At 41.4% G+C, this 18,597-nt stretch overlaps 4 protein-coding genes across 8 annotated transcripts; 3 read left to right on the forward strand and 1 right to left on the reverse strand.

The window, feature by feature from the left end:
- The first annotated feature begins 118 nt into the window (after nt 1-118).
- Nucleotides 119-4,433, forward strand: LOC105424629 (uncharacterized). 2 transcript variants are annotated; one of them, XM_011634951.3, is made up of 10 exons: nt 119-822; nt 1,291-1,572; nt 1,643-2,425; nt 2,525-2,741; nt 2,824-3,020; nt 3,097-3,345; nt 3,451-3,629; nt 3,708-3,858; nt 3,942-4,111; nt 4,194-4,433. In XM_011634951.3, exons 1-10 carry the CDS (start codon nt 724-726, stop codon nt 4,297-4,299), a joined length of 2,433 nt encoding a protein of 810 aa, XP_011633253.2. In that variant the 5' UTR covers nt 119-723; the 3' UTR covers nt 4,300-4,433. The 2 variants fall into 2 exon arrangements, with proteins under 2 accessions (XP_011633253.2, XP_088940151.1); XM_089084025.1 differs by lacking the exon at nt 119-822 and having other exon boundaries at nt 1,431-1,572; nt 1,631-2,425.
- Nucleotides 4,434-4,962: 529 nt separating this feature from the next.
- Nucleotides 4,963-5,961, forward strand: LOC105424630 (mitochondrial ribosome and complex I assembly factor AltMIEF1). The gene is made up of 2 exons (XM_011634952.3): nt 4,963-5,351; nt 5,822-5,961. The coding sequence occupies exons 1-2, from the start codon at nt 5,193-5,195 to the stop codon at nt 5,858-5,860; spliced, it is 198 nt and encodes a 65-aa protein (XP_011633254.3). The 5' UTR covers nt 4,963-5,192; the 3' UTR covers nt 5,861-5,961.
- LOC148934741 (mitochondrial translation release factor in rescue) lies at nt 5,916-6,482 on the forward strand. Its single transcript, XM_089084032.1, has one exon. It carries the CDS (start codon nt 5,916-5,918, stop codon nt 6,405-6,407), a length of 492 nt encoding a protein of 163 aa, XP_088940158.1. The 3' UTR covers nt 6,408-6,482.
- Nucleotides 6,483-6,764: 282 nt separating this feature from the next.
- LOC105424633 (uncharacterized) lies at nt 6,765-17,923 on the reverse strand. 4 transcript variants are annotated; one of them, XM_011634958.3, is made up of 7 exons: nt 17,394-17,923; nt 16,433-16,545; nt 12,590-12,832; nt 12,060-12,322; nt 11,792-11,963; nt 11,439-11,680; nt 6,765-11,308 (listed from the first exon to the last, which is right to left on the reverse strand). In XM_011634958.3, exons 1-7 carry the CDS (start codon nt 17,476-17,478, stop codon nt 7,651-7,653), a joined length of 4,776 nt encoding a protein of 1,591 aa, XP_011633260.2. In that variant the 5' UTR covers nt 17,479-17,923; the 3' UTR covers nt 6,765-7,650. The 4 variants fall into 4 exon arrangements, with proteins under 4 accessions (XP_011633260.2, XP_088940146.1, XP_088940145.1 ...); XM_089084020.1 differs by lacking the exons at nt 16,433-16,545; nt 17,394-17,923 and adding an exon at nt 13,331-16,426; XM_089084019.1 differs by lacking the exons at nt 16,433-16,545; nt 17,394-17,923 and adding an exon at nt 12,980-16,426.
- Between the last annotated feature and the right edge of the window lie 674 nt (nt 17,924-18,597).

An 18,597-nucleotide genomic window follows, 5' to 3' on the forward strand; every position in this document is an offset into this window, starting at 1 on the left:
GTCGTCGCTGAACCGCGCGAGTATTGATCCAAGACGCGTGGCCGCGCCCACGCCTCTTCCGATCGTATCTCACGCAGCCTAGCGCACGTTTCTGAGCACGCGGTGACAAAAACTTGCGGTCTTCCCCAATGCCCGTTCTTCGTCGCATCGACTGTTGTTTCGCGTATAAAAAAAAAAAAAAAAAAAAAAAAAAACGGATGCGTACTTTTCCTCCCTTTTAGATCATTCCTCATCGCGCTCTCGATTCTGCTCAGATTCATCATAGGTTTCAGCTTGGATAAACTGGATTGAAACTCGAATTCGAATCGAAATATTTTCTTTTGAAAAGAATTAGAAAAAATATATACTATGCACGAAAAATTTTTTGACTTAGCGTTGTCGTTCTCGGTCTTGATTTTGTATTTCGCCAAAGATGTTTTATCGCGGAGGATCGATTGAAGTATCGGTCGAACCACAGCCTTGAACCACCACCTCTCCATAAATCCGACAAGGAAAAGATATCGATTTTTCATGCTGCACCAATTCAGGCTGTACGATCCGGACAAGGAATTCGCATTCCCACGTCCGTCCTTCGCGTTCCCCATGCAAGGAGTCGTGCCCTCGCGGCGTCCCGTTTTTTAAAATCGTACTTCCCTCCTTTAATATCCGTCGTTTATGGCACGGCCGAGGGAACGCGAGTGAGCGCATCCCTCCGCGCCTACCGGACATAACCAACGGGCCAGGATGTCACTCCTCTTGAATCCCGCAGAATCCATCCATCTGAACGATAATGAGGAGACGTTGTTCCTTTCCGAGGATGAAAACGATGATTATAACTTTAAGGTAGAGAGCCTGCAGAATCTCTCAGAATAATTCATGACCGTTTACATTTCTCTCGGTAAAGCAAATGTTAGGAAAACACCAGTGATTTGCCAGGAGATTCGAACAGAATATTGAAGCAGCTCGCATTTATTTTCTATTTACATCTATTTGCATTAAACAAATGTCAAATGGAGCTTGTTGATTGTTAATTTGACAATAGGATTATCAACACAAACCAAGCGGATTTTGTCATTTTGTAATTAACTGTACACTTAAATTGAATATATTATTTAAATGAATATGAAAAGATATAAATTTTGCTTGGTTTTTGGAGTCAATTTATTATTGTACTCTGTTTATCTTTCTAGTGATGCTTTGCTATAAAATTTGTAGTAGACAAAATCTTTGTTTTTAACAGATTTGACTATTTGAGACTATTTTACTAGTAAAACAGATGAGACTTATTCCTTTTTTGTTTTTTTTTTGAAGTTCATGCCTGCAAATCATTTCAAGTACATAGTAAAGGATGTACGTAGACAGAGATGTCGAGAAGAAGAAGAAAATGCTTGGGCATCTTTTGTCAGACAACAGGAGTTGAATGGTTATGATACAAATGACATTCAGCCATCTGTCCAAAGTATCAAACAACTATTAGATAAGGGTATGAGGGAGGCAGATAAGGAGCTTAAAAAATTAGAGATGGATACCTTGTCAGATGGAATAAGAAAGGACAGCAGTAGAATTGAGAATGATCAAAAGAAAAAACTAAAGGTAAGCAAATTTCTTATAAAAACAATATTATAAATATATATTGATTAAATTGCTAAAGCTCGTGTAATAGGTAAATAATATCAGGGATTCGGCTCCGAAAAAAGTGCCAGTTATGAAAGATACTGGAACAGATAGCACCAATTTGCTGCTCACAATTCCCGAAGAAGATAATGCTTCAACTTATGAACAGAGACATGGATCTAAGATTTACAAATCATATGTTAGAAAATCCCATTCTGGACATGCGATACCACGAAAGAGACAGTCCTCGAGGCAGCTGCATCATGCAACGAACGGTACCGAGTACAATTCCAGTCCTGAAAGCAGTGCATGCCGCGACGGCATCATGGATGGGGTCATCTGTATACGACCAGATCCGCTCACCATGCACAAAATCTTGACGATGCAGAGAAGAGTTTGTGAATTACTGGACGAAATCATATTCAGACTGAGAAATATTCCAGCACCGGATGGGATTAAGGAGCTGCAGAGACGACAACAGTGCGTTGCCGAATTTGTTGTACGGTTTTCGAGAAATTATCTGTATGATCTTAACAGATATGTCAAAGATATTCAGAGACACATGTGCGTTATCTCGCCACGTGCGATAATAAAACCGAATCAAAGAAGTTTAGGACTTCACATGCACGCCATCGAACACAAGTTGCTCGCTGCACATCAGCTGTTACTACAGGCATTGGTCGCCTATTGCAAACACATTCCTACCTCTATTCCCAAAAGTCATCCCGGAAAACTTAAAGAGATACTGCAAGTTGTTATTGATCTGAAGACTATGTGCGACAGGCTTCATTTAAATTATCTTGATTCGGGAGACACTGATATTTTGCCATTGGTAGTATTATTAAATACAAATTTATAATATACTATGTTTTGTTAATGCGAGAATCATTAGATTCGGATTCACACTTACAGATTCTCTCTCTAATTGCAGGGAAAGAAGATTGAAAGCAAATGCAATGTCATTTTATCAAAATTGAAGCAGCACGCGGATAAGGACCTCAATACTAACAAAACTCAATCAATGGCATCCTTTACTTTACATTCAACTAATAAAAAGCGACCCAATCGCAAACAATTATCTAATCGGTTAAGCATGTATAATATGGATACTAAAACTTCTAAACTGAAAAGTTCTAAACTTAAGACTAGTATGTATAAAATCATTTTATTTCAACAAATTAAATGTATATTTACGATATTTTAGCTTTTACATTATACATTTTCTTTTAGATTATTATCAAAGAGATAAAAGATATAATACAATAGACACTAAAAAAATTCCTAATGAGTCAATATCAGATCAAGTATATTCTAGTTCTGTAACATCTAAAAACACAAATCAGATTAGTGTTAAAAAGCATAAAACATTCGCAAAAGAGGAAGATATAAAGACTATGATGGATATATTACCTATAGATTCAGATAATGTAAATGATTCGTTACTTACAATAATATAAGATAGATTCATTGTATTAAAGTTAAAATATTTTATCTGCTTTGTAGGGCAGCAATCTTGAAACGCAAGAAAGACATAATGATGCAATGCTTACAAGGAGGATATGCAAAGAATCGAGAAAATGTTCTAATAAGTTGCAGAATCAACAGCAATCGGAAACTTTAGAAAATATTGTTAAGAATACCTCCACAAACAATGATGATGAATTAACGAAAAGAATGACGACAATTACGGAGGAACATTTATCTGATTTGGTACCGGTTATAGCAGACTTCATGTCTTATGTTTCCAATAAGGTGCATTATCTTTTGTAAAAGATAATCTTTTTAATTTTTTTGAGATTGTTGCTTCAATTATTTTGATATTCTATTCTATTATAAGCGTTGCAAATTTCCATGCAGAATGAATCTGAGACAGAATCAGATTACTCTAAAACTACTACGAAGACACTAATGGAATTTCTGCAGAAATATCAATCACTTAAAAGCGCAAAAACAAAAATCAACGGGAGCACAATCTGTGATATATGTCATTCTTCTGTAGGCAGTAATTGTGAATGTGAATATTCTAAAACGAACAGGTGTGTGAATGTTGTATTTTATAAATATATATATTTTTTATGCATAAGACAACTAAAATTAGTATTTTGTTTTTAAAGAACTTTAACAGGCATGCGAAAAAACGGTAAAAACATGCAATTGATTTGTGTATCGTCGAGAGAAAATTTACCAGAAGTGCCTCGTTATTGCGATGCGTCGTGTCAAGCGGATTGCGAGAGTTTAATGAAATTGCCAGATTTCGAGACGAAGGTAAATTATAAATGAATAATTACTATAAATATTTTGATAAAATAGAAAACATATTAATCAATGTTATATGCTGAATACAACAGATGAAAGAAGGAAAATTTATGCTAGATTCACTGAATAACATCGAGCTTGTTGTTTCTGAAGAGACTGAGATGAACTTTTTGAAATACAAGCGCGAATATCAGCGTTTAATGCAATCGATTCCAATGTACTCTAGCAATACACAAAATAAACCATGGGATATTGTCGCTTGGTAAATATAATATTGTTAAAAATGAGTTTCTTCAAGAACTTTAATCTTTAAATATATTTACAATGAATAATATCGCTTATAGGATATCCGATAAACTCGTGGATGAGTTAATAACGGAGATTGCGAAAGAACTGCAAATAGAAGATGTCATACAGAAGCTTTTCGAATTCGAATTCCAGGAATTCTAGTGTTAATTGACACTTGTTTCTTTGTTAAGCTCAAGAAATGTGAAAAAAGATTGTATAAGAAATTACATGCATATTTGAGATATTTTATACTACACAAATTGCTTATTTTTAAAATATAATATTAATTTTTATAATTATTTGTCTTTTTCCTTTTTACCAAGTGATAAAAAACAATATAAAGAGAGCTTATAATAAATAAAATGTTATTAATATACCGATTTGCCCGTAAATTCAAATCGGATATTTTAGCAATCAATTATCCACAGTAAACATATGTTTCATCGACAAAATTTGATAGCATATATAGATATATATAGATGATTCAAATAGATTACAATTTAAATAGATTAAAGAATAACAAATCTTATTCGGGTTCTTCAATCAATCTATTATCATATAAATATATTTTCTTTTTTCTAATTGAAATAGATAACAATTTTTATATTCTATTGGCATTTTCTGTTATACTTTTGCTGACATTCTACCAACAAAATTTGTAGAAGACATATTTGCAAAATTTTTTACAATTTTAGCTAAGAATGATTATTTTTTATTTTAATCTGTGATTATCTGTGATTATAAAGATCTTTGAACAAATCAAGCAATTATAAAATAATGATCCCCAAATGTTCTCATGAAAAGGAATGATTTTAATCGCAACAATCTATGATTAACATAAAAGCAATGTGTGGAGTTCGCACGTGGCGCATAACAAGTACGTGATGTTCTCGTCAGCTGATCCATTCCGAAAAATAACGATGATCATATCGCGCGTGTTTTCACGTTTAATTTCTATGTGAATTACCAACATTATGCTATACTGATCCGCAAAACGAGATAATATTTTTATGTACGTCATACGTTCAGTCAATCGGCGATTTCGATGAGTCGCGATGAACCGACAAACTGTCCTGAGACTTTACAAAGATATTCTGAGATACGGCGAAACTTTAAGATTCACGAACAAACAGTATTTTCGTTATAGAATCCGAACGGCTTTCAAGAATAACAAAGATCTGTCTGACGAGACGGCGATAAACTTTCAATTAAAGGTAATCGCGCTGTGTTTCAAAATACAATAGTCTATAACCTCTATCATTTCTAACCTAAATCATAGAGCATTATTAAATCTAAAAACAAGATCTTGTTGCATTGATCTTTGTTATATTTAGATTCTCATTTTTAATTGAAAATAAAATTGTTTTTCATATTATTTATTTAAATTATAAATATTATTATTTACAAATTTAAGAAAAGATAATTAGTCGTGAGATTCTGCTTGCATTATTTATTTTTATTTGAACGCAATTTGGTCTAGACTTATTTAGTTTATTTGTTTTAAACGTACGTATAAATGTACAAAATTTAAGAAGTGAAAACAAAACTGAAGCGTATAACTTAATTTTTCTTTCAATTTTCATATTTTGATCGTTGATATATTAGTATTAAAAATTGTTAATAATCTAGAACATAGATTATTATTATTATTGTTGTTGTTGTTGACTTTCATTTTTCCTTTTAGAAGGGAATGAAATTCTTGGAAGCCAGAAAAGTGGTATAAATAACGTTAGACAAAAAAAAAAATACGAGACAGATTATGAAAACAAAAGAAAAGCATGTTGACAAGGATCACATCATGTTTGAAGATTTATCATAATAGCGTTTATTTGTTGGTCAGCCGCAATGAGTTCCTCTTGTCAAGTGTCTTGATTAATTATGGAAGCGTACAAGTTCGTACCAAATCGTTCAAACGTTATCTCGATTACTCGAACGTGCCCAAGTTGGACGAGGCCGATCTCGAAGAACAATTCATCCGAGGCAGTGGTCCTGGTGGTCAAGCAACTAACAAGACGAACAATGCGGTCCTATTGAAGCACAAGCCCACCGGACTCGTTGTCAAGTGCCACGAGACGAGGAGTCAGTGGGAGAACAGGGAACGCGCGCGTGAAATTCTGATGACAAAGCTCGACAACTTGCTAAACAAAGAGCGCTCCATCGAGGCCCAAATACGTGTCCTAGAAGAAAAACATCAGTCGCGAAAAGAATACAAGAAAAAAAAGTTAGCCGAAATGAAGAAAGCGTTTCGCGAACGTGAGGGTTTAACGTGACGCAAGTTGTAAATTCTCTGTAGAATGCAAATCACAATTTTAATTTTAGAAATGAATAAAATTGTACACAAGAAACTGTCATTCTTAATTTACAATACGCTGACGAAAGTTGGAGGATTGTTGATGCCAATTTCATAGTCGCTTTAATTATTCCGCTTCAATTGATATATTACAAATTATCTGATCTTTATTTTTACAAAAAACTCAGTTTAATCTTCATTATTGATTATTTTTTTTTTACAATCAAAATTATATTGTTAGAAGAAAATGAATTTAATCAGTGATAGTTAAATCATTTGTTTGGACAATTAATCTAAGGAAAATTATCTGGAATTATAAAGAGGTGCAATGAAATAATTTTTAATGGAAAATTTGCATATTTTTAATAATTTCTCTTTCCAAACTCATGAGCGACTTACAGCAATTTTGTTTGAAATAATATATTTGGGTATATACTGAGGAAAATTGAAAATATAGAATATTATTTTCAATATACACAATAAAACGGAAATGTGTGTGTGTGTGTGTGTGTGTGTGTGTGTGTGTGTGAGATACATGTTATAAAGCTGTATGCAGTCTTGCGTACCCTAAAATATAATGTCATCTAATTAGAAATAATTAAACATGATCTAAACAAAACGACGGTCTTTAAAGTGGTACACATAGTTTTCATTTACTTGAAATGACAAAAAAAAAAAAGAAAGAAATAAGCAACGGCATGGTCTAGTAAAAATGATGTAGTTGTTTCGAAAACATAATCCTGATAAAAAATTTTTCATATAATTAAATATAATTACATATAATTATATATGAGTGATGATATATAATTATATATTAATATATATAAATATGTGTATTAATATATAATTGCATATATTAATATATAATCATATGTAGTTATATATTTTTATGGACATATTCTATATACGAAAAATTTTTTACCGGGATGAGAAACCGCATCTAAAGAATGTACACAATGAGATATACCGGGTGGGGAGTTTTAAAACTAACCACCTGAAAGAACGTCACTAAGTAGAATGGTATCACTAAAGAGATATATATATATATATAATACTATGATGCATTGTTAAATACTATTCTACGTACACAAATAATATTTTTATACACAATATACACTGTGGCGGGATGAAATATCGGATCGCGAGATCGATAATCGATCACCGTCATCAAAATCTAAGCCGAAGTACAGCCTCTCTCTTTTTCGTTTTCGTTCTTTAGGTCTTCAGCTATTCTTCAACCATCGTCCAAAATGCCCTCGGCTAGACTTGATACGCTTCTTCGGCGGTTTAGGATTTGACCGCGACGAGCCGCCGGAACTTCTTAATCGCCGATTGCTCGCCACCGTCACCGTCGACAAAATACTGTGATCCACCTGATCGTCAAGTTTCATCATTCGCACGACCGGTTGGAATTCGATACTCGAGCGACGCTGCTCGAGTTCGGCGGGCGACATCATCGACGGACTGACGCGCTCAGACAATACGCATTGATCCGTCGTTGGATCGGATGTTTCCTGTATATTGTCTGACGATGAGATGGCCTCGCTTTTACGCTTCATGTTACCGCGCACTCCGGAGCCTGGCGGTTGCTTCTTGTTACACGACGTAATACTCAAATAGGCATCCTTTTTACAATTCTCGTCTTCGTATATCACTCCGTGATCGGACGACGACAGATTGACATTGTTTCGGGCGACGGTCGTCCTCGACTGACGTTTCCTGGAATAGATGCGCCTTCGCGAGCCCATCCGACCGCGCCGCGTCGTAGCGAACACGATACCGTGACGACGATGTTTCAACAATTCCCCCGTGTCGGACGAGTTCTCCTCGCAATTGCCGCCGCGCAATTGTCGCTTCGGCAACGACAACTCGGAACTGGAATTATGGTGTTTCTTAGGAACTATACCGGACTCCGCTTCCTTTTTACACTGCAACTGCAAATTGTCCTGATTCTCGATCTCCGTATCTCGCGACTCGCAGTCATCAGCGCTGGTTACGGCGACGTTTTCGCGCTGCCGTTGTTTCCTGATGGCCGACGACTTTGCGACCGGACTCCTCTCGGTGATCGCGTTGACGACATCCTTCCTACTGAACAGATTCTTCTTGTTTTCATAATTATCATTGTTGCCCAAATTGTTCTCCGAGATCTCTTCACTTTCCGATGAATCTTTCCTACATGGGTAGTCCTTGTTCGATAGGTGAGTCTTGTTCGACCCGTCGTCGCACGCGTTCTCTGAGACGGTAAACTCCACACGCTTGTCCGCATTTACCGATAGGCCCGTATTATCATTGCTAACAATGTCTGTACTCTTATCCCTCTTGGCGAGCGCCTCATGATATGATGATTTATGAGGCATGGTGGAAGTACAAATTTCTAACGCGTCGTTGCTGCTCTTCCGATCGATAGCTAATCGTTCCGAAACGCTCGGCAATACAATTGGATTTGTCGATGTTGCTACTGTATGAGAATCTATCACCTCTGATGGTCTGTTGGATGTATTCAACGTATGACGTTGAACAAAACCGCTATCAGGATAAAGCCTCTTTTCCAACGATTCTCGATCGCAATCCGTTAGAATTTTATTGTTCGCCTGTATTTTTTTCTTCATCTTGTTACCGATTGGCCAACCGGTCCGATTTTTCCTTCGTTTCCGTCGCCTCAGCGGAATGTCCACATTCGCCTCGCCACATTCCGAACTAGCGCATGACGAATTATTTTCCAAACAATTGACAATGTCCTGACAATTGTCAAGTAATTCCAATAAATTTGGCGGTGCGCCCTTCGGTAAATTCGTCCCACAGAAATCATCATTCTGCGTTAAGTCTAAATCAGGCTCGAAGTCCAACTCGGTCATACCCTTTGTACTCAGCATTTCATCGATCGTCCTTGTCATCTCTTTCAGCTCCTCGTCCATGTCTAACTCCGGCTTTTGCTCGGGCCTGGGTGTGTTCGTGCGCGATCTGATGGACGGTGATTCTTCTATCGTAGGTAAAATCGATTGTTGTTCTCTTTTACGAATTATGGTGGACATAATGGCCAACGTGGAGGCGTGGCAACGCGGGCTCTTCCTTGGCGAGCGACCCATACAACCGGCACCGCGACCGCGACCCCTCCTCCTGCCGTTCTCGATTCTACTTTGTGCCTTCATTAAAGTCTCCGGGAAGTTCTCGATTTCGTACGGCAAGAGAAACGGCTTCATCGCGTCGCATTCGCTGAAGCAGTGCCAAAACTCGGCGCCTGTATCCTGACGCTGATACGTCTGATACCACGGTTCGGACATGGGTACCGATTCAAAGGAGAATTGCATCTTCTCGATCTCCGCCGACGGCTTGGACGGATATATTTTCTCGACAACGTCACTGTCTTGTAGCTTGCAATCTTCTGATTCATTCGCCGATCCCTTCGCTATCACGTGCTCTTTGTTGCCGTCCGCGACGATGTCTTTTATACCGGTCAACGGAGCCTGGTACCTTAACCTGCTGCCAGGAGTCTCAAACTTATAATACTCAGTATTATCCTTGATAAACACTTCAGCTTGCGTGCGTCTTTTTTTCCTCGCTCTACCCAGATGCACAGAGTCTTGCGAATCCTCCTCAACAATTTCCTGTTTGATGGGACTGGAATTTATCGATGAATTTAGCGACGTTGATGAATTGATAGTCTCGTTAGCCTCGCTGCTGTCCGTATCTCTCGGTAACATGCTACTTTGTTCGCCATCACTGGTCAGTTCGCTAGAATCGTCCCGCTTTGGCTCGCCGAACATGAAGGATTCCGCCTCGTCACTCAGTAATGACAATTCTGATTTTCGCACACGTTTAAACCGCACTACTACCGGTTTTTCGCTGGACGGTACCTCCTTCTTCTCTTCGCCCTCGCTATCTTTCGACGTCACGTGTTGTGGATTTCCACCCGGTACCGCGCTCGATCGCAGTTTGTTACCCAACACTTCCACTTTGTAGTAAGCACGATTGTCCTCGATCAAACGTTCTTCCACCGAAAGTCGATGTCGACCTCTGATATTTCTACCGCCTCTCCGATTCACGCGCGGATGCTTAGATCTTATATGTTTAATATTCTCTCCCTGCGACGCTTTCAAGTCCTTTTGTTCGCTTTTGTCGTTATGTCCATTGCAAACGATCTCATTCGCACCGTCCAACGAAAATTTCCTCACATCTACTGCCACTTTTTCCGTTTGTAACGCACAATTATCTCTCTGAAACGGATCGTCTTTGCAATTTTCAACAATATAACTATTGTCAATTACACCGTTCTTGTTTATCGTACACTCCAAAACACCCGCGTTTTCGTCACCATTACATTCATTTTTACTATTGATATAATCTGGATCCTTCGATATGTGACGCGAATTTATAATACCATTTTGCGAATTGCTATGTACAATTGCCGGTTGCAAATTTGGTGGATCCAGATTATTATGTTTACTACTGATATTATCTTCTTTACTATTATAAAGTCCAATATCATTCGAGAACGATCTGATTTTGTAGTCTTCCTGTTTGGGTTCCTTCAGGATATTCTCGGTATACTTTTCATCCGGGTCATCTTCTTCAATCCAAATAGTACCTTTTGAACGCTTCTTAATGGTAAAACCCTCGAACTTGTCGTACAATTTCTCATTCTTGTCGACCTCGTGCCACGGACTGCCCTTAGATCTGAGGAGATGCCCGCTCTCGTGTTTTGTACGAGCACGCAGATTATGTGGCGAACTTAATTTTAAATTAAGATTCCTGCGTGCACCATTCACCATTTTTATTTCGTTAACAAAGTTACTTAAAGTCTTGGTGTTCTTGTTAACTTTTTCCTCAGGCAGTACGTTATGAAGATTGCCATCTCCATTGGGGAACAAATCACAGTCTTTCCTACGAAATAACAAAAACAAATACATACCATTTGCAAATACACAAAATATAAATATTTTTATAAAATTCAATAATTCATAAATATAATTAAACAATAAAAACAAAATTGCATATTTCAGATGCTACTTACTCGATATCTTTTGTTCTGTTCAATTTTAAGAATGCCTCTACATTGGCGCCCGCGTTGATTAATGTGTCCAATGACAAAAAATTGTCATCGTTCCCCACAAAGTTTAAATGCTGCTCGCTTTGCACATGCTTGGACAAATCGTCATAATGAATACGACAAATTTCGCAATAGCCAGCGACCAGCTGTTCCGTTCTGCGGGCACGTGCAGTGGTGGCACGGGGTCTCCGAGTCATTTCTTTACCCTGTCCATGCGAAAAAAAATTGCCCATGACCCTCTTGACGTAAAAATTCAATTTAAGTAATTTTAATGTTTATTAATATACACATGTTTTATATAGCTGCGAATAACGCACCTCCGCCTTATTTATAGATTCAATATCCCTCTTATTCTCCTTGACCTCTTTGTTTGTTAATTTATTTTCACGTTTTCCGTTCTTCTTTGTGTCGAAAGGACACGAACCAGGATCACCGTCGAAGTTTAATGTTGGCCACGACGATAATTCCAGGAACACAGGTCTGGTAGTTCTATAAATAAAAGGGACGTAATACGCGTGACAATTTTACAAGACGAATTGCACAGAACATTGAAATGCAGTATAGCATCACTAGGAATAGAGTTACCTGCAGATAGAGTCAAATTTAACGTATGGTCTTTTTAAATGCTTGATCTTCAAGTCTTTCCTTGAGCTGTGCTGATTGATTTGCTTCAGCTGCTTCAAGTTATAAGTATCCTTGAAAGATTCATAGATTTTGTCAAGCCAAGTCTGAAGCTTATCCGTTGTCCAGATAGGAATTCCCCAACTGTGGGCGTTATCTAGTGGATCCACGGAACACTGCTGTGGCTGTGTCAGAGCACGTTCCAACATTGCATCCACCCGCGATTTCTATCGAGTTAGAGAAATTAGAATAATTATTAAACCATAAATTTATTTATATTACAGTAAAAAAATTAATGTATTGTCTTCTATAATAGATTAAGCAATATTAAGACAATACACAATAACAAAGTGGTAATCTTGAATGTAGTTTCTGTGGGATACACAGATAACATTGATTTTTTCATTATAATGTGACAATCTTGATATAGTTTTTGTGTGATATATTAAAAGCATGATATAACTGGTTTCATCTCTTTCATCTCTTATACTTACAGATCTTTGGGTAGTTTGACCCCGTAGATTGGTAGAGTTGGATGAGGGGCATTCAGAACTCAACAACGGCGTTGGGGGTGTAGGCGTAGGCGTAGGGACTTCGATGCTTCTCAGCGAGCGGGGTCCCCCGCTGCCACCGCTGATGCAAGCCCATCTAAGTCTCTCAGCGTTTGTATAACTTGTCTTATCTACTCTATCAGTGATCACAAGATTCACACTGCGCACTAGAAACACTTCGATCGCCTAAAAACAAAGGATATCAAGTTGAAAGAAGAGTTAAATGAGGCGTCAATGACAGATGCAAAGCTAGCGTTAACAGAAATACAGATAGACACACATATATATATATATATACGTATATACATACAGAGATCCAAATGATCAACTAACTCATCCGATCACATTCTTTCCAAGCGAGATTCGAGGCTTCTCTCTCAGACTCCCCCGGCGCGAACAAAGGAGAGCTTCACAAGTTAGATGACCGCTGGGTCGAGCGAGTTCGCTCGAAGTGTCACCTCAAGCGTTTCGCGAGCGATCGAACGAGTGAGCGAGCGAGCGAGTGTGCGTACGTGCGTGCGAGTGTGCGAGCGACAGGGACAATCCGACTTTCGACGAGGAAGTTTATCGTTTGCGCAACGAGCAAAACGTCGTCGCGCGCGCACGATGAATGCACGATGTATTTGTGCAGACGTGATGCGCGCGAGTGGGACCGATGCTTGGCAACCTGGGACACACGCTCACATTGTGTTATGCTGACGTCAAGTGATTTCACGGCTTTCCTTGAGCGGCCGTAGCGACGGTGACGGTGACAGTGGCGGCGGCGGCGGTGGCGACGACGGGGGCCGACCGTTACACAGAGGAACGTAACACGACCGGGAAGGCGCGCGCGTGCCACCACGGCTGATCTTCGTGTAGCGGATGCCGCCACTCGTCGCTCGCCGCCAGTCGCATAGCGTCGTTCTAATAATACGGCGCGGCGCGACAGCCGCCGGCCGTGCCTCCTGCAAGGCACCAGGAAATAGATGCGAGAAGACACGTGGAGCGGCCCCCGGCGTGAGCGGCGACGGCGACGGTGGCGATGGTGGTGACGATGGAATTCGCATTCGACGCGGCGGAGTTGGGCGAGGACGCGTCCTCGAAAGTCACGAGCGCTTGTCAAACGGTTCGCTCGCCCCAGCGACGCTCAACCGACCGCTCCGATCGCTCCGACTACGGTTCGATTAGATTCGATTCGGCGGCGAGCGCGACGACGAGCGCAACAATGCGAGGAGCTAATGAGCGAGCGGGAAACGAAGGGCGAGCGCGCTGAGACAAAGCTTGAAACTAACGACTTGTATGGACGGACGAGCGGATGGGTGGAAAGAGCCACGAGACGAGACGCGACACGACGCGACTCGACGCGACGCCACTCCACTCCACTCCACTCACGCTGCCCACGGCGGACAACTGTCACGCACAAAATGGCTATTCGCCGTTAGCAGCTTGGCACGGGGGCCTGGAGACGGCGCGCGCGTCCGCTCCTCTCGCGCCCGACATCGACGAGGACAGACGTGTGCGATTCCCGCACACGTCAGGAGCATCACGCGGCGCGTGGCGTGGCACGACGCCGCGCTGTCCTCCCTCGCATTCTCACCCTTCGCCCGCCGGCTTTTCAAAATTTTCGCGCACGCATATACGACGGATAAAGCGGCGCGCGAAAAACGATTTTGCGCGCGGTCGCTCAGATGGCGCGATGCGCGCCGGTTTCTCACGATTTGTTTGTCAACAGACGATGATGACGACGACGACGACGACGATGACACTATGACAACGACACTATGACAACGACGACAACGGTCTACGACGACAAGGCAACGTCAACAGCGCGATTTGACAGCTGCTCTATTAATAGGCTGTGTTGAAAGGCGACTTCGTGCGACGTATGCCCCTTCGTTCTGCGTCGCGCGAGGAATTGGCTTATCCGTCCCGTTAAATCGTCGAATGCTTAGTTTGGTAAGAATACTTGGTCTAAAGCTCGAGATTATATCTGTGTATTGTATTAAGCCAGATATATTTTTAAAAAAATGTATCAATGTTCTCTAATATATACATTTCTTACGTTTAAATAATGTATTTAAATTAACTATTATTAACTATTATTACATTAAAAATTATGTATTACTCTTTAATTTTGAATTTCCCTTTTCGAGTTCTATTGAAGAAGAGTCATCGATGCGACACGTTATCTTAAAATAATCGACCCGCATAGAGAAATATGCTATCTACCCTTCGTGCGCGCGAATTTTTCGTCTTTCACAATCGCCTCCCACTCCCCCCTCTCTCCTCTTTTCAAAGTCGGGAGTTTCGAACGCCGCTCTGAAGATGGCGCAAGACACGAATTTCGCCGCGGGAGAATTGTTTGTCAACAGAAAAATCGTTCGGCCGGGGTCGCGCGTCCGTCGGGACGGATGCCGCGTGGCACGGATACTTTGCGTCGCTAAAAGCCGTGCGGACCGTTGCCGAGAGCGAGACGGCTTCTGGATTTAGGGCGTAGCCCCCGCGCGCGCGATGCAACGCGGTGTGACGCGGCGTGGCGCGGCGCGGCCGGTACGACGGAAACCCGCTTCCTCGCCGCGTAATGCTCGGTCACGTCCGCGCGCGAGGGTCAGCCCCGCGCGAGCCCCGCGTCGTATATAAAGCTGTCCTTCTCTTTGCTCCGCGCGCTCTGAACGTTCCAAGCGAGACCGATGTTCTTTCCGGAGGAAAGAAAAAAAAAAAAAGGAAAGACAGAGGAGTGGAGAAGGAAGCGGGAAAGATAACTTCGCGGAAAGAATATCTCGGAGGAAACGTCATTTGTACATTTCGTTAAAGTAATACGTACACGAGACACGAGCCGTCGGAATGTCGCGAGGTATCTTTAGTTGAGAATCTGTCAAAATCGGCGGGAATAAATTGTACGCGCGACTTTGACATAACAAGCGTAAGTATCTTTATCCATTGGAAGTTGCCGTTACGTATCGTCGCGACCTAGTTTCCAAACCATAAGTATAAATAAAACGGCGATCGTGACTATCTCTCGAAGGATGAAATATAACGTCATCGATATTTTTTTTTCATACCGTGGATATTAAATTTTTTTTTTTTTTAACCAAATATATTATCTGATATCGATATTATACGTCACACTGTCACTCTGACAGAAGAATGCAATGACATCGAGGAAGTTTGTATAAACGCGTGGTGTTGACAATTTTCCATCGGGGAGGGAGGGAGATGGGAGGTAAATCTTTGAGAGGCAAACTCGGGAGAGTTACCCTAGATACGCGGCTGTAGCGAGTGACCCGGTAAGCTCCGAGCGGAACTTTTCGGGAACGAGTTTGCCGCGTTCCGTGGCAGTTCGATAATCGCGCGCGTACTCAGTAGTATCGCGTGGCAACGAGGTCGGCTTGAATGGCCGGAGAGCGCATCGGTCGCGAGAGACGAAGAGATTCGAATTTTTTTTCCTCCTTTCGTGGACGCGCGCGCGCGCGCGCGCGTGTTCTCTCGCGCTCTCTGTAGGGGAGCGAGCGGGCGTTACGTCGAAGCTGCCGTAGGCATAGTGATCGAAAATGGCGGGAATAGAGGTACGAGCGAGAGAGAAGAGAACGAGGGAAGACGGAGGGGAGAGAAGAACAGAGAAAGAGGCAGGTGGAGAAAGTGAGAGAGGGAGAGAGGGGCTCGCACACTCGCCCGAAATACACGAAAACGCTCTGACAAATCGATAAGCGGCGAGAAACGAGGCGGGAAACGCCGCGGGTCTACGGGACTACTCTCTCTCTAACACAGCATCGCGGGTAAGCAGAAGATGAAAATGCAGCAACTCACACCACCCAACTCCCTGATCTTTGCTTCTAGCTTGGTCGCAGTGGCATGGTTCTTTATGTCCAAATAGAACGACTTCTTTTCCAAAGGTTTCAGGCCCTTTTGCAAACGAGCATCTATAAAAGAAGTTTAAATTTTTTCTTAGTTTTTTTCTCTTTGTTTTTTTACACCGTAACGATCGGCGTGACGATTGCTCGTCGCACCTGTAGACGCGCGATAAGATGTAATGAATTCCCGATTGTCAATTCGAACCATCAACTCGAGTGTACGGAGCGTTAAAAACGTTTCTCGCGGATTCCTTTTCTTTTCTTTTTTTCTTTTTTTTTTCTTTCTCTCTCGAGGAATTATTGCAACACAAGCTCGGCGTGTCTCGCGGCTGCTGTCTTGCGTTCGTACCAACTGTGCTGTACAAATCACATGATACAGACAAATTGGTGCGGCCTCTAATCAAGCAATAATAACAGTCCTCACATCCCAGAGAGTTAACGTATTACGAAACGGGATATACAAAGTAAATCGTCGTTTACTGTTTGCATTGCAACAGCAAGGGAAATCCGTCGCGGTGATCGCTCAGAGAATCGCTCGCTCCAACGCGTCGGCGAAGATTCCATTATTTACACGTAGCATTCGCATCAGAGGTTTTTGCCAGGCATCTATAGGTCTCTAAAACAACTCGAGTTTCTCAGTGATACGGTACGGTACACACGGTATGGACAACCGTCTCTTCGCCGAGTTCAGCGATCATCGCGATCGGCTCCCCTCGTCCCCATGTGTTTGTATATGTGGATAGAGAAGGACAGATAAAGAGAGACCGACAGGTACGTAACACGCGTGTTAAATACAGTCCCGAGCAAACGTCTCTACGCGATGTCCATCAACGGCCGGCGCCGCCCGGACCGCCGCGGATTATTATTATTATTATTATTATGCAACGCGCGGAATTACATTGCGCCCCAGGACTTACGTGACGTTCGTCGCGGATCGGATTTATTCTCTCTCGACGGCTGTCTGCGCTGTTGCTGGTGTTGATGATTGGACGGCGATACCATTCCTAAGCGATGATGATGCAGCACCGCACGACGTACCGCAGCGACGTTACGTTTCCTAACTCACTTTCGTCCCTCGTCCTCGTCGTCGTCGGCGGCGACGGCGCACTTCCCATCCTCGACACGCCGAGTAACGTCGCAGAGGCGCGGTCGCATGCTCTGTGTCCCTCGCTCGTCTGTATCTCTTTCTCTTTCTCTTTCTCTCTCTCTCTCTCTCTCTCTCGTTCTTGTTCTCCGTGATAATGTGCGCGTCACAATCGAACACCCGGATCAAGAACACGTTCTGTCACGACTACCAATCTGCCTGTCGTCGGCCGACACGATCAGATGTCATCTTCGATCAATCGCAAGGCTGCAAAAGTCTAAATCGTTCACTCGTTACAAGCTCCAAGCTTCTCTCAGGCTCTCGCACTGTAAACTGAGATCATGCGTTCTGAAGTCAGCGGCAAGAACGGGACGGATACGCGAGTGCAGGGTGGCCAACTTCAACGCGCTCAATCTTCGTTGCTGCGGTAAGAACAGGTGAGAGCAGATGAGGAGCTGAGGAGCTGAGGGGACGAGTTATTTGACAAGGTAAACTGGTCTCTCGTGATTCCTAAGAGGATTGAGACATTGATTCGTCTGCAAGATAGAAGTTTTGTGAAGAGTAGCGAGAAATATAAATCACTTTGGTGAATTATCGAGGCTCTAGGAAGAAGTCGGCGACGAAAAAAAGCGTTACTTTCATCTTGTGAAAGCAAATCGAATGAGATAAATGTCAATTAATGTCCGTCTTGCAAATAAGTTAACGTAGCGATTACTACACAAAACGCATCGAATTGGTTACATATTAATTTAATTATATTGCTGCAAGGGATTTTCAAACCAGTCGTGCACATATGCGAAGCAAATGTTGCTGTATTCAACTCGTCGGATGATGGCGTTGATGGCAACACGGAATTTTTAAAACTTATTTCATCCGTCAAACTAATCATTTCCCGAATTCGTTGTTTTTTAGGCAAAGTTTATAATTTTAACGATATAATTTAATTTGGCGAATTAAAAACTTTGATGTGCTTGTATTAGACACCTTAAATATAGAGGGTAACAAATTATATCTTTCCAAAAATTTCCAAAAACAAG

The sequence above is a fragment of the Pogonomyrmex barbatus genome, unplaced genomic scaffold, assembly GCF_055798465.1.
Source record: "Pogonomyrmex barbatus isolate J1 unplaced genomic scaffold, ASM5579846v1 scaffold8, whole genome shotgun sequence".
Taxonomy (NCBI): domain Eukaryota; kingdom Metazoa; phylum Arthropoda; class Insecta; order Hymenoptera; family Formicidae; genus Pogonomyrmex; species Pogonomyrmex barbatus.

Bases quoted from the DNA above. Each gene is read 5' to 3' on its own strand.
- LOC105424629 (XM_011634951.3), top strand. From the start codon at position 724: ATGTCACTCCTCTTGAATCCCGCAGAATCCATCCATCTGAACGATAAT. The intron at 3,630-3,707 runs GTGTGTGAATGT...TTGTTTTTAAAG, and splicing joins GAATATTCTAAAACGAACAG to AACTTTAACAGGCATGCGAA. The intron at 4,112-4,193 runs GTAAATATAATA...TATCGCTTATAG, and splicing joins CCATGGGATATTGTCGCTTG to GATATCCGATAAACTCGTGG.
- LOC105424630 (XM_011634952.3), top strand. From the start codon at position 5,193: ATGAACCGACAAACTGTCCTGAGACTTTACAAAGATATTCTGAGATAC. The intron at 5,352-5,821 runs GTAATCGCGCTG...TTTTCCTTTTAG, and splicing joins CGATAAACTTTCAATTAAAG to AAGGGAATGAAATTCTTGGA.
- LOC148934741 (XM_089084032.1), top strand. From the start codon at position 5,916: ATGTTGACAAGGATCACATCATGTTTGAAGATTTATCATAATAGCGTT.
- LOC105424633 (XM_011634958.3), bottom strand. From the start codon at position 17,478: ATGGTATCGCCGTCCAATCATCAACACCAGCAACAGCGCAGACAGCCG. The intron at 16,546-17,393 runs GTAAGTCCTGGG...CTTCTTTTATAG, and splicing joins CGATCCGCGACGAACGTCAC to ATGCTCGTTTGCAAAAGGGC. The intron at 12,323-12,589 runs GTAAGTATAAGA...CTAACTCGATAG, and splicing joins GTCAAACTACCCAAAGATCT to AAATCGCGGGTGGATGCAAT.